The sequence below is a fragment of the Arachis hypogaea genome, chromosome 5 (assembly GCF_003086295.3).
Source record: "Arachis hypogaea cultivar Tifrunner chromosome 5, arahy.Tifrunner.gnm2.J5K5, whole genome shotgun sequence".
Classification (NCBI taxonomy): domain Eukaryota; kingdom Viridiplantae; phylum Streptophyta; class Magnoliopsida; order Fabales; family Fabaceae; genus Arachis; species Arachis hypogaea.
Genome location: NC_092040.1, coordinates 114,721,478 through 114,735,386, shown reverse-complemented (window position 1 = coordinate 114,735,386; position 13,909 = coordinate 114,721,478). Strand labels below are relative to the sequence as shown.

Sequence of the window (13,909 nt, the reverse complement as noted above, 5' to 3'; positions counted from 1 at the left end):
GGAATGAGGATGATTGGGTACCATTTTGGGTAAGGAATGAAGCTATGAAAGACAAGTGTTTTGTATCTATTTTAAAGTTGATATATGTGGTACAAATTATTTCTTCGTTAAAAATTGTATGTCACATTAATGTAATGTCATCATCAACCATATGCAACTTGATCATTCTTTGATAATATAACTTCCACCAATGTAGTTTTTTTTTTTTTTTAATGGTCATAAGAAGTTGAAAACATGTGAATAGTTAACGGATAAGCATGAATATGATGTTTCTTTTATCAGTTGTTGTGTGACGATGATTTAAATGTTATCGTTCAATGATAGCATAAATTGAAAAAACGTGGTATTTGTTTGTCTTATGATTTCCATCGTCCAATAGTAACCTTCTGTTTTGGATAATTACATTACAAAAAAAAAGTGTCCAAAGGAATCTTCTGTTTTGGATAATTACATTACAAAAAAAATATATCAAAAACAATGTTCAAAAACCATATGGTGATTTACAAAAATCTCAAATTACCCGAATTCATTAATTCCCTAACCTTAAACCAATTTGAGTTGGTCGAATAACTTGTTTGTTTAAACTTTAAACAAGTGTCAAAAATTTAAATCCTACATTTTCTACCCTTAACTAAAAAACTCTGATTCACTACGAATTAATTCTTAACAAACCATATAAGAAAATACCGTGGGAAAAAAGAACCCAGGACTTGCAACTACTAATTTCAAATGCTACTACCTCTTTTGTATTGTGATTTTGCTCCTTGTGTAATGTTTCTACTTATTTATATTGGGAAAAAAAAAGTCCCATGATGAACATGATCAGCAAAATAACATGTTAGGAACATATATTTATTATCAATATGATAATTTTGTGCACACTTCATAATAAAGTAACAAGATATCTTCAGTGCTTCATGATGTAGCTAGCCTTTGATTATTTGTAGCCAATCCCAATCTAATTAATCATTTACAGATTAGTTTTGACGGCAAGAAATCTAAGCTTCCAGAAAACCTCTTCAATTCCACAAATTGTATACAACTCTGATGAATTTGCACATCTCAAAGTAGCCAAAAACTAATATATAAAGTGTATGGAACAAAACTGAATATGTCACTCAACTAGGAGTACTACTACTACTACTACCCTGGGGACCCTGACCCTTGCTTTGATGAACAGCTTCTAAACATTCCTTGGCGCGATGAACTTTTGATTGCAGGTAGAAACTCCCATTCTTCGCGTTATTCTCAAACAATGTGTCGTATTTCTGCGATCAAGGCAAGAAACAATGTTGAAGCAACCAAATCTACTAAAAGAAATGAGTAATAGTTTGGAAGATATAGAAATGATGACTAACCCTCACGATCTCCTCCCAGGGAGTTTCTTCGGTCACGCCAAGTATCTGCCGAGCCTCTTGCTCGCTCATGGCTTTGCTGGCCCTGCGGATCGTATTTTGTATTGCCTCTTGCGCCACACCGTTTTTCGAGGCATCTGGAACATGACAATAACAAAGATTAGGTCGTAGAAAAAGGGCATTTAGGGCCCCATTGATTCATATATCATAGAACGCAAAGGACAAGAAGGAACAATAGCCTTCTAACCATTTCAGTCAAATAAAAAAGATAACAAATAGAGGAAAAGAAAACTGTGTCTGCATACGGTTTACCAACATTTTCCATCTACAAAGTTAATATAGTTCACACCATGAATACAAAAGAAATAACATAGAATTAGGGAGGGGGACATAGGTCAAGAGTCGTATATTCAGCGTTGCCATTGTAGAAAGATCTTGCAGCATTTACATTCTCTGGTGACTATTGCAAAACAAGGGGCATGTAATATGCATTGAAACTCGTAACGTTTATGGAACAGATAAGCGATTCAGCATTTTGCCATTTAATTCAGCTTTCTGACACATTTGTATCCGGGTTCAACAAGAAGGCCATCACTTTTATATTCATTATAGATGAGCTCGCTAGGTAATGTTCAAGATTAAATTTTGGTACATGCATTTCTCTCTAGGTAGTTTTTGATTGACAAGAAAACTTGGTGCCCGTTACTTTATGAAATGCACAGTTGCACACCCAACACCCATGGGACAAACACGGGGCGGGGGAATGGGCAACCCCAGATGCTCTAGACAACCTGTGGTGCTCCAATGGCTAGCACCTCACCCTAAAACTAGTGTTGGGGCAACCAATATCAGTCTAACAACAAAATCCATCTATCTGGAAGCTAAAAAGAGAGATAAAAGGAATCATATTGCACAGTAACACAACTAGGTCATCAATCTCCAAACATGGAACTTCGAAAAGAAAAATCTGAACTGAACCCTGGAAGAGTGTAGAAACAAAAACTAGGTTCCAATGCAATGAACACCAATATAGCCCACTGAAGCTCATAAGGGGGAGGGGGGTATAACACTATAAATCATCCGACACCAACCAGTACCCCTTAAATGCTAGTTAGAAACTGAATGAGTAGCAATTGAATGATAAAATAATTTCTCTGATGGATGATAATTGAGCAATATTAGCATATGGTAAATATCAGGGGAACAAACAATATTTATAAATAAAGAATATGACAAAATCACAGGATTACAGGAATTGAATGGTAAACTAAATGCAGATATGCTGTTCACACAAGTCACAAATCTATCAATCACAAACTTATAAAACATACTAGTAAGCGCTTGGCGATATGCCTGAACAACTGCTCTTGCCAAGATACCCCCTCCCATCACAATCAAGTTTGCGAGAATCTTTGCTGCCTGCATAAACAGCTCAGGTAACGTTAAAACCCTAAGGCGAGAAGCCGGAAACAATGCATACAGAAAAATTGAATTTTTGAAAGCCATTTACGGATAGCAGACTATAACTACTTTCCAAGATCCATCCTCATCATCAATGTATTTCTCATTCACCTTTTAGTTCATCTTTTTGGCACATACATGATACATCACAAAGTTATTGCTAAATCTTAAAACCTAGATACCCAAAACAAACTGAGCTAAACCTAAAGGCAAATCACACCATATTAAAGACATCAAATGTTCAAGGCTATATAATACCAACAAACACAACGATCAATGAAAAATCTCCTATCACCAAGTTGTTCCTTTAGAATCATTCTAGGTTGGCCAACAATACATCAGAAACATCCTCTTAAAATATGCATACCCGATTGAAATTATACAGCAAAAACCTACGGGAAATCCTAGAACGTTCTAAAATAGAGAACAAAACAAAAACAAAAAAAAAATCAAATTTAACACCATGGAAAATAAAAAATTCCCTTACTGCTCTATTCCAATAGAAAATCAGACAATAAAATCGAATGGAAGAGGAAAGAAGATGAAGTTACCATAGCTTAATAACCAACGACGCGATGAACCGCAAGAGCTTCGATTTTTCGTCAGAGGTAATGGGAATTTTAGGGTTACGTGACCCCTAATTGAGCTAAGAGGGAGGTGAAATTGGATTGTGGGTTTATCAAAGAAGAAATAATGAATGCAGTGCCACAAGGAAAGGCACGATATTTTGCAAGTAAAAGAAGGAAACGTGTAGAGAAAGAAACGACGACGGCTACAATGGCGGAAACTAGGGCTCCAAAATGAGTTCTGTGGAACTAGTCCCTCACCATTCACAAACAAATTGGTTTTAGAATATTCCAGAAATGGTGTAATTACTACTATAGACACACATAAAAAAGATTTTTTATTTTAATAAATAAATTAATTATAATAATTATTGAAATAAATATTTTAAAAAATAATTATCGAAATAAATATTCTACTTCTTTTATCTCGTTTACCATGTAAACGAAATAAGAAAAAAATAATATTTATTTCAATAATAATTTTTTAAAATATTTATTTTAATAATTATTATAATTAATTTATTTATTAAAATAAAAAATTTCACATAAAAATTATCAAATCCTTAAAAATTACATATGCTAATAAAAAGTGTTTTTTTTTAAACATAATAAAAGGGTTTGGCTCATGGATATCATCCTACTTCTTTAAATACTAATTTTGTGAAGAAATTATTTTTACACAAATATTTTAATAACAACTAATATGTATTCTTTTTGTATTTTTTTAATAACATAGATCTTTGGAAAAATAAGTAAATAATATTATTATTTATTTCATTATTATTATTGGCTACTATTACTTATGAAGGAAAAGTATAATCTTTAAATATCTTAAAATATATTATGAAATGATATTAAGGTTAATTTTAATGTGTATTAAATAAAAAAAAAACTATGAAAAAAAAAAGTCAATAACTGAGAGAAGCGAGTGATTGTTTATGTGAAAAGCTGAAGATGGTGGTAAAGTGGTAACTTGCTACCCTTATTTAGGTATATCCTACTTTTAACTAAAATATAATAAAAAAGAATTCTCAATACAAAATTTGACCTGAACATTTTTTAGTGTTTACACAATACTCTCATTCACAACTTGAATGATATTTCTAAATTTGAAGTTAATCCTTAATAGATTATATAATTCTATTAAAATAAAATAAAAAAATGATCATTTTAATTATTCAATTTCTCCTCTATGATTTTTCCACCTTTTAACAATCTGCATTAATATAAGCTAAAGAATTCATCCTTTCCTTTGTTACCTTGTTAAGTCATAAAATCCATTATTTTCTTAATCACCTTATTATGATATTAACGTTTATGTTTGCCTTAACTAATCATGAAAGCAATAACGATTTCCTCTGCAATTCAACAAAAACAGACAAAAGAAAAGAGTAAATGAAATATAAAACTCAATGGCTACATAAAAACCATGTTTATATATACATATGACTATTGTTCTTTATTTTGTGTCACTTCATATTGCACACAAACTTTGTTAACTACTCTAAAAGGCTTTCCCATCCCACAATCACAGTTACCACATCATATCAAGGTTGTGTTTGCGAGTTTTGATTTCAGTATCTGAAATTCCAGCTCGCAAACACAGCCTAAAGAAAGTACTTTATGGCACAGGGAGTTTGCTGACGGCAAAGAAAGAGAGGCTGCTAAGGAACAAGACATCTTTGTTGAGATTAGCAATGGAAGGATTGTTGATGTTTTCAGCTGCCAAGGCTCTATCACAAGTGGTTGGTCCGTCGCTGGCCACCTTGGCGTCGTAGCTAGCCGTGAGCGCATCTTGTTCCAACTCACCCAATGAGGATTTGAATGATCCAACCACACCATCATAGAGTTCATTTGCACATTGTGCAATGGCTTTTGAATTAGGATTTGACTTGGCCAATTCCTTAAGGAAGTTTTGTCCTTCCACTCCCTTCTTCAATCCCATTTCCAATATAACCTTTGCAAGTTTCTTATAGCTCCTTGCTGCTAAAATCTTAGGATCATCTTTAAGAAATGCTAGGCACTTCTGACTGTCCTCACCAGCATCTTTGCACACAGATTCATACAAATTGATGCTGCTTGTTGCTGCATGAGACAGAAGGATCAATGAAAGGGTGAGCAACAAGGACTTTGAGGCATTCATTTTTTATTTTTTTTGGTAATTTTTTGTTTTTTTTATTTTTGTGGAGACAAAGAATGATGGATTCAAGGTCTCTCTCTTATTGGTTTTTGTGGAGAGGGTTGGATTCTTGAAATGTGTTTGAGTTTCTTTATAGTCATTGGAAAGTTTGTTAATTTTAGGATGGTGAGTGTAATTTTAGCAATGTAGCTATATAATGATTGGTTTAGGTGCATCTCTATCATGTCTTTGCTATTTTTTATTTTATTTTTTTTCACTTTTTTCTGAGGCTTTGGCATCAAAATATTTATGTAGTTGCAAGAAAGCAACATTTGAGTATCCAAGAAATCATTTAGAATAATCACCATCAGCCTCTTAAGGTAGTGATAAGAATTAGAGTTATTTTTATGCAAAGCAATAGTTTTTTTTTATTATTGGTGATTTCTAGTTGTCCATCACATATTTTAGTTTTTTAAAACGATTTTTTTATCATACATTTCCACCTTAAATTTTCTTAAAATATTATGTGGACTCATAATTTATTTACCATTGTTCACCTAGATTTTATGTTGAATAAAATGTGAACATAACTTAGAAGGGAAGTCATTTCATCAAATGGTAGATGGTACATGAGTAAATGGTAAGTTTCGTTTGCTTGATGAAAAATAAACCGAAACCAATACAAAATGAACGGGGGAATTTTCCAGTATGCAAAAAGTGTAGGTCATCAACACCTTAAGATATCCATAATCATGAATTAAAACCAAAATCTTTCTTCAAAGCGTTCTAAGTGGTCAACACCTTGAGATGTCATTGTATCAATAGCATGGATAGAAGCAACTTCACAGATGAACCAGTTTTTACAATGCCTAATCACAATATACGATGAAACTTTTGAGCATCACAACTGGTTATTTACACAAAGAATAAACCCAAGTAAAGATGCAGAGTACATATTGGACTATAGTAAAAAGGGAAAAATAAAAATAAAAGGAGAGAAAAAAAAGACACTATTCCATTCTCTCAAACAATGCACACACTTCTATAGTTCTATTCCTTCCGAAAGAGCTAAGATTACCACAAAAAGATGAAACAAGTTTTTTATCCTGAATTCAATTCAATTTCCATTCCTACAATGGTAAGCTCTAGTCAAGGAGAATTCCCCACATCATCTATGTTGTTGCTATGCAAATATCAGACAGGCAACCCCCAAGGTTTGGTCATTGGCGTGCCTCTGAAGCAACAGTACTTCTGCTTTCAGGGGCATTATTGGCAAGGACCTCGGATGCGATTTCCCAGTTTTCACTTCTTCCCCAACTTGAGTGCCTTGCCTCGGATCGAATTGTGGGAGCTCGATCCGAGCCCATAGCTGAATCAACTTCGGATGTATTGTGAGGGGGTCCATTGCTCCCTCTGCTTCGGATATCCTCATCAACAATCTCTTCAATGTTCCGACGCTGTGATATCTTTAATAGGTCTTCACCAATATCTAGATCATCTTCAACCTTGGGTCGCCGATCTCCACTCAAATCTGGTTCGGGGTCCCGGGAAATGACTTGAATGGTTGGCCTCTGTACCTCCTCTTGAACGAGAGCCCGGAAATTGTTCCTTGAGGGACTTACTTTTGTACAGAATACTTCTAGGAAGTTATTAAGACAACCCCGATTGTAAACATTCATCCTGTTATCAGCTCTATACCGGAAGTTTTCATAGGTAGTCTGCAAAAACAAGGTACAATAACCTCCAGTGAAGACATTCTTTAAACAAAGGAACAATTATGAACAATTTCTGCATTTTCAAAGTCCTTATTGTTCATTACATGGAGAATAATTCTACAAATGATCGTTATCAACATAGTAACGAGCTATCAACAGATACAATAAATAGCAAGATATTAGATTCAGATATACAGAAGGGATTTACTGACCTGATTTGTGCCAATAAGGTACAAATGAAAGCCAGTTAGTCCACCAACAAACCATAAAGAGATAAAACAATATGCCATTAGTATCACAGATGCAGGGGATTCTTTCATTGCCTTCCAAACTGTCCCGTCGTAATGATTCATTAGAACCTTGATGTAAAAAGCCGAGAAGGAAAACACATAGATACACAGAATGGTTGCGGAAGACACAAACAGAAAGAAGAAACGGTAGTTCCTCTGCACATTGCAAAAGCCCAAAATAAATAAATGACCAAAAACATAGTTTTTCTTTTAAATAAAGAGAAAAGGAAAGAAGTAACAAGCCAAGAACATTTGTGAATATCAACTTTCATACCAGTCCAATGCATTGGCCCACCCAGGGGCAATGGTGATCAAAACGTTCTACACAATTGTTGCAAATGGAGCAATGTGAGCAACGAGGGGGACGATATAACATGCAAGTATCGCAATACTTCACCCTTACAGGGAGGCCATTGACCATTATTTCTTTTGTTCGAGGGAACTGAAGGCTCGGCGTTTGACGTCCCCCAATATCAACAGAAGAGTCATAACGAAACTCTTCTTCTGGTGGATGGGAATTCCTTGGAACAATGCCCGGATCACGCGAGGAAGTTAGAAATAGAAGAATCAGCACCTACATACATTCATAAGGAGTTTCTTTTGGTACCTTATATCATCTCCTCAAAGCACCAAACTAAAGTTTTGTAATCACACAGTAAAGTTTTATTCCATCAAATATTTGATTTCTTCTACTATGTACTATGATAAAAGCAAAACGAATTGGTAAAGAAGCAGAAAGTGAGATAAAGAACAGAGGGGGATAAATCCAGATATACTCAATATAAAAATAATTAAGGGGAAAGCTATATATTTGCTGATTCACCATCACATTGATGTTCTCAGTAAATTCTTGCCAATTTTTTAGGTTAAAGGCAGATAAGGAAGGACAATAAATGGATAAATGAACAAAGAACCAAAAACAATATTTTGATGAGACAGTGAAAAGCAAGTTCTGTCTAATATCCATTCACCTATTTTTAAAATTGGATTATGGGATATGAGCTACAGCATAATAAGTTTCAACTATGCATAATGCATATATGCATGAAAACATCATATGGAAAACAAAGTTGAATGAAAAAAAATGCAACTTACATAAATATTAAAGAGAACTGCGAGCACCAAAATAGCATATCCAATATCGTATGAAGGAAATTCATGCCGAAGATGCCTTGCTACAAATACACAAAAGAGGACAACTGGACCAATAATCAGTAATAAGGTGACAAGCAGAGATCTAGCATCAGGTCCAAATATCAACCTTCCTCCACAAAAGAATTTCTGCATAAACATAAGAGAGATGTTTGAAGTGAAACTCAATAGAAGTGAAAATATCATAAACTAGCCAAAACCATAAAAAGAAATTAGGAAGATGCCACATCATTCAAGTGGCTGCCATCAACAATTACAACAAAAAAAAATTTTAAAAATAATAAAATAAACAATAAAAATCAAGAGGAGCTTCAAAATTGTATTATTTTTCGGTTTGATTCACTTTCTCACTAGGGTCTCAATCAGTCTACTTGTCCACAATTGCAACTAGCTTTTGTCATACAAGATGGATCAGCTACTTGTCACATTAAGCAAGGATAACTTCTGGTGACTAAAGATAGTGTGAGGGACAAAATATAAAAGACAAGGGTATTGAATTTAAAGGACAGCGACCTCTCAATGAAATGTAGCAACTGGTCCCAGGCCTATTGACCTAGTCCTGCGGCTTCTACTACTAGGCTCCAGCAAAATCCCCAGTTTGGTTGCCCCGAAGGATTTTTGGGTCAGATCACATTGCAAACTAAGCCCAAAATCAACACAAGCTACTCTATAACAAAAATAACAATGAAATGTACAGCCAGGGAGAAGGTAATGCATGTCCTGGTGTATAAAACACAAGGAAAAAAAAAAAAAAAAGTTTGGGGGGGGGGGGGGGGGGGTATTCAGAAAAATTCAGGAAAGTTATCATTTAAACTGCAGATACTACAGCATATCATTAACAATTGCTGTGCGCAAGATTCCCCATGCTCTGACCTATTAATGCACCCTAAGCCTATGCTTGCCTTTCTTTTATATTTTATTTTCCAACCATGGTAGCTCCATTCAAGCACATAATTAGAAAAATTTTATCAGAATTGAATGTCATCCCAATTCACCATACATCTAGAACATAGAAAAGAAGCAAGGCAATGATTGTGAAACCATCAACACAATTTATTATTTGAACATGGAAACTATCATAACATAAATCCCAGCTCAAATCTTGCGATACATCTTCCTATCTTGCTTAATTCCATAACCCAAAACATGAAAAAAGAACCGTCGAATTATGCATCTTTCAGAGCAATTTGCTAACTTGAGAGTAACGCTCCAAATCAATTAAGACTGTTAAGAGAAACAAAACTAAACTATTGCTTCTACAATCATCTTTCCCACTATATAACTAGAAAAAAAAATGAAAAATAAATCCAGCAGCACTAAACGAGCTAGTATCAGTTTGAAACTGACAAACTCTTGCACAAAACCTTAGACAAATGGACATAAACTGTTACAGAAGCCGCACGAAATTGCTCATTTACAAGTTTCACATCTAACACATCTCAAAGAACTTCACATTATTCTACCAGCTGAACTAACGCACCATAAACACTCTTCCAAAATTTTGAAATTCATAACATTTTTTCTCTTTACTCCTAACTTTTCACTCTGAAGCATCAACAATTATAAACAGCATTAAAACCCCTTGAATATAGAAAACCAAGCAAATCACACTTTCACAAACAATAAAAAAACAACAAATTTAAGCATTAGAAGCTGAAAATTAATGAAGAAAACAGCAGAGAGAAATTTGAAGAAGAACATTACATTACTTCCTTTCCATGCTTCGTAGACGCGTTTCGCTGCCATGAAGAAAAAGGAATACGAAAGAGGAAGAAGAAGAAGAAGCTTCTCACACCTAGAACATGCAACTTCTTCTTCTCATGTCTCTCACCACTGAATCGAATCCCTCGATTCAGCGATTCATTGGGGATAAAACGATGCTACGCCTCCTTCTTCGAATGTGATTGAAAAACCCCCAAAAAAATAGCAACTTTCTTCAACCAGAGACACACAGAGAGAGAATTAGGAGAGAGAAAGAAGAAGAAGAAGAAGAAAGAAAATGAAGAAAGGGTGCGAGATTCAGAGATAGCGATTTATGTGTTTCCAATTTGCAAGCTCACTTTTCTTTTCTTCTTTTTTTTTAAATATTTTTTTCTCCCTAATTAATATTTTTAAGAAGAATAAAATTGAAAAGAAGAGGAAACAAATAAAATATAATTAAAAAAGAAAAGTGAGGAGCAGTAATTGAAGAAGAAGATTGAAGAATGAAGAATGATGAGAAGAGGAAGGTAGTGTTGTTAAAATGTGAGGTGTTATGAATTAAAAAAAAATTGTGAGGTGTGTTGTGTTTTGTTTTGTGTTATGTTATTAGTTGTAAACTTATGATCTCAACCCTCTTTTCTCCACTCAAAAACATAACTGTAATAAAAAAAATTAATAAAATACTTAATTTTTAACAAATTTTAATCACTAAATTAGTTTAACTTTTGTTTAACTCAATTTATTTAATTTTTATGTTTCTCTGTTTCAAAATTTAAATTTTAAGACAGGATACTTTTTTGATAAATCTTTTTATTATTTATACAAAAATATTATATGTAATAAAAATAAATTATTAAATTAGTTATTATATATTTATATATAAATATACATGTTTTTTATAAGAAAATATATTTTCATTGGAACAATAAAATAGTTAAAAAAATTCACTAAGATATAATTCAAATGCATATGAATTTATTTATTTTTAATATATATTTTATATATTAATATATATTTTATAAAAATAATTTAATTGTTAATTGTTGCTATATATATATATTATTAAAGATAAGAAAATTCGAATTCGCGACGTAGGTGAGATTATGCCATTAATTATTACTATATAAACTGTGTGATTGTTATTCATTTCATAAATATGAAAGTATTAGCTTTACCATTAAAACATTTCCATCCTAGTTTTGGAGTTGCACATTTCTTTATTGATTTATTATGGTTTTTAATTTCTTTTTTTTTATAATGTTTATGTCCATTTATTTAATTAATTACAAGGGTGGACCTGCTTTGAAAGGGTTATGACTTATGATAGAGATAGTCCATTCACACTCTCTCTCTTTCATTCATTCTTTCTCTGTCTATAATTCATCCACCATTATTCACCTTGACACCTCATTCAATAGAAAAATTCAAATTGGAAAAAGGAAAAAAGTAGTTGTAATAGTAACATGTTAGCATAAATAATACAAAAAGAAATTAGTGAATTGGCCAAAAGAGAAGTCTCAAGTGCCAACCTGGCTTTCCTTTTGCCTTGACCATGAGAATGAGACGAATATATATACTTTCACTAAAATTGTGTTTTAAAATATTAAAAAATTAACTTATTCAATATTTTTATTTTTATCATATTTTTAAAATGATTTATGTTCCATATATACTTTAGGTGAAAAGTGATTTAAATAATTTATTATATTTAGAATGCTTTAAAAAAAAACTATTTTTAAGTGGTATAATCACATAAATGAATATGAAATGATTGTTTATGTGAATTAATATTTGATATTTGATATCAAATCGAAAAATCATTATAACTCAAAAATAATAGTTTTTTGCTTATATTCATAAGCTTCAAAATATTATTTTCGTTTATATGCTACTTTTTTAACTTGAAATTACTATCTTTAATTATAATCTAATTTTAAGTTTTTATCAAACATGACTATTCATTGGTAAAAGACTTTTTTCTTACTTTGTAGGTTTTCAAACATACTTTGACTCCATACCATTTCTCTCCAAATACAGATGTTGCAAATAATTGAGCTTTTGAATTTTGATGATCTTTCTCAAAATAAGTAACTTTTTTAATTCATAAACTTATAATTAAATTGGATTGGTCTAGTGGTTAGCTTACTAGTCCGCTTAAATGAGTATCAGGTTTGAATTTCGTCTTTTACATGCAGTAATTTATTTGCCAGCAACAAATTCTTAAATAAAGTTCAGTACCGCAACTGATTAGTTCTTAATTTGTCGAGCCGAAGATATAGTGGAAAACAAAAAAAAAAATCATAAACTTATTAAAAGTGAATATATTAACATATTCAAATAAACAAATTGTTTAAATAATAATAGCTAACTAGATATTCCTTTCCAAGGTTGTTCAATTTAATTAAAGCATTTGGCAAGAACTAGGTATTCTCTTAAGTAACAAAGTCAGCTTTTTTATTTGCTTGGGAGATCTATGATTCTTAAATTGTGTCTTTCACTTTCATTTCATGTGTGCTTGGACCAACTAAGAAAATTTGGGACCAAAAAAGCATAGACACTCTTCCTTTCTCTTAAGCCACCATGCAAAAAACATGCATAGATTATTATAATTACATAATTATAATTGCATTGATTTAATAATGAATTTTGCTCTTGCTGTTGGGTTTTTCTCTCCTTTGTGAGGCCCAAGCCCAACATTTTGAGGGTGTCTCTTGCACCCATTGTGCCACAACCCTAGTTCAGATTTTTGGGGTCATTGAGAGTGAGTGAGAGTAGCCACCAAGTGAGAGAGAAGGGGAAAAACAAAATTCCCGTTTTTGCCCAAAGCAGTAAATTTCAAATATCAGTTTCTCAGTTGTTCACCGTTGGATCGGCTTGAAATTTAAACTGCATGTTCTTATCATCTTGTTCTTCATTCTGGTCGGTGGAGATGTTGATTGGAGATTTGCAGTGAGAGAAATTGGCTTCGCAAGAGAGAAATTAGGTTTCCCGTTTTTACACAGAGCAGCAATTTTGGAACGGCAGTTTCTCATTCTTTCACCGTTGGATCGACGTGAAATTTGAACTGTAGATTCTTCACATCTTGTTCTTCATTCTGGACGGTGGAGATTTTAATTGGAGGTCTACAGAGGGAGAAATTGGCTTCGACAGCAGCTCTGTTTTTTGGGTATATTTCATCTTCTTGCTTTTCATTTGTGAGCTTTGGTGCTTTGATGTTTTGGCTGGTTATATGCACATTTTTGTGCTTTGTTTGAGACTCTCTTGTACCTCATTTGATTATAGTGGAGCTATTTCATTGGTCTGGACGACTCGTGGTTTTTACCTCTTACCTTGAGGGGGTTTTCCACGTTAAAATCTCGGTGTGTTCTTGTTATTGCTTTACTTGCTATATTTGCTTGTTATAGTTGCTGCCATATTGTGTTGTGAGTGCTTCCATATTGTTCTTGTGTTGGACATTGTTGTCGTTTCCGCTGCTAGGCTCTTTCATACTGGCATCAGAGCTTGTTGGTATTTTTCTGGGCTTGTGAGTTTGTGAACAATGGAAGCTAAT

The 13,909-nt window shown here is 33.0% G+C and overlaps 3 protein-coding genes across 4 annotated transcripts; all 3 read right to left on the bottom strand.

Moving 5' to 3' along the window:
* Positions 1-836: 836 nt before the first annotated feature.
* LOC112803012 (mitochondrial import inner membrane translocase subunit PAM16 like 2) lies at positions 837-3,704 on the bottom strand. Its single transcript, XM_025846457.2, has 4 exons — positions 3,368-3,704; positions 2,687-2,774; positions 1,359-1,492; positions 837-1,268 (listed from the first exon to the last, which is right to left on the bottom strand). Exons 1-4 carry the CDS (start codon positions 3,368-3,370, stop codon positions 1,119-1,121), a joined length of 375 nt encoding a protein of 124 aa, XP_025702242.1. The 5' UTR covers positions 3,371-3,704; the 3' UTR covers positions 837-1,118.
* A 1,299-nt stretch (positions 3,705-5,003) lies between these two features.
* LOC112803011 (uncharacterized) lies at positions 5,004-5,525 on the bottom strand. The gene has a single exon (XM_025846456.3). It carries the CDS (start codon positions 5,523-5,525, stop codon positions 5,004-5,006), a length of 522 nt encoding a protein of 173 aa, XP_025702241.1.
* An 833-nt stretch (positions 5,526-6,358) lies between these two features.
* LOC112803010 (protein S-acyltransferase 8) lies at positions 6,359-10,926 on the bottom strand. Of its 2 annotated transcripts, XM_025846455.3 has the most exons (5): positions 10,363-10,926; positions 8,602-8,787; positions 7,781-8,080; positions 7,429-7,662; positions 6,359-7,219 (listed from the first exon to the last, which is right to left on the bottom strand). In XM_025846455.3, the coding sequence occupies exons 1-5, from the start codon at positions 10,402-10,404 to the stop codon at positions 6,722-6,724; spliced, it is 1,260 nt and encodes a 419-aa protein (XP_025702240.1). In that variant the 5' UTR covers positions 10,405-10,926; the 3' UTR covers positions 6,359-6,721. The 2 variants fall into 2 exon arrangements, with proteins under 2 accessions (XP_025702240.1, XP_025702239.1); XM_025846454.2 differs by lacking the exon at positions 10,363-10,926 and having other exon boundaries at positions 8,602-8,859.
* Positions 10,927-13,909: the final 2,983 nt, after the last annotated feature.

Excerpts from the sequence above, each read along its gene's own strand:
- LOC112803012 (XM_025846457.2), bottom strand. Across the intron at positions 1,493-2,686 it reads ATATCGCCAAGCGCTTACTA|ATGCCTCGAAAAACGGTGTG; the intron begins GTATGTTTTATA and ends GTCATGTTCCAG. Across the intron at positions 1,269-1,358 it reads CCTGGGAGGAGATCGTGAGG|AAATACGACACATTGTTTGA; the intron begins GTTAGTCATCAT and ends CCTTGATCGCAG.
- LOC112803011 (XM_025846456.3), bottom strand. The coding sequence starts at position 5,525 with ATGAATGCCTCAAAGTCCTTGTTGCTCACCCTTTCATTGATCCTTCTG.
- LOC112803010 (XM_025846454.2), bottom strand. The coding sequence starts at position 8,844 with ATGATATTTTCACTTCTATTGAGTTTCACTTCAAACATCTCTCTTATG. Across the intron at positions 8,081-8,601 it reads CAGTTCTCTTTAATATTTAT|GTGCTGATTCTTCTATTTCT; the intron begins GTAAGTTGCATT and ends GAATGTATGTAG. Across the intron at positions 7,663-7,780 it reads TGGGCCAATGCATTGGACTG|AGGAACTACCGTTTCTTCTT; the intron begins GTATGAAAGTTG and ends TGCAATGTGCAG.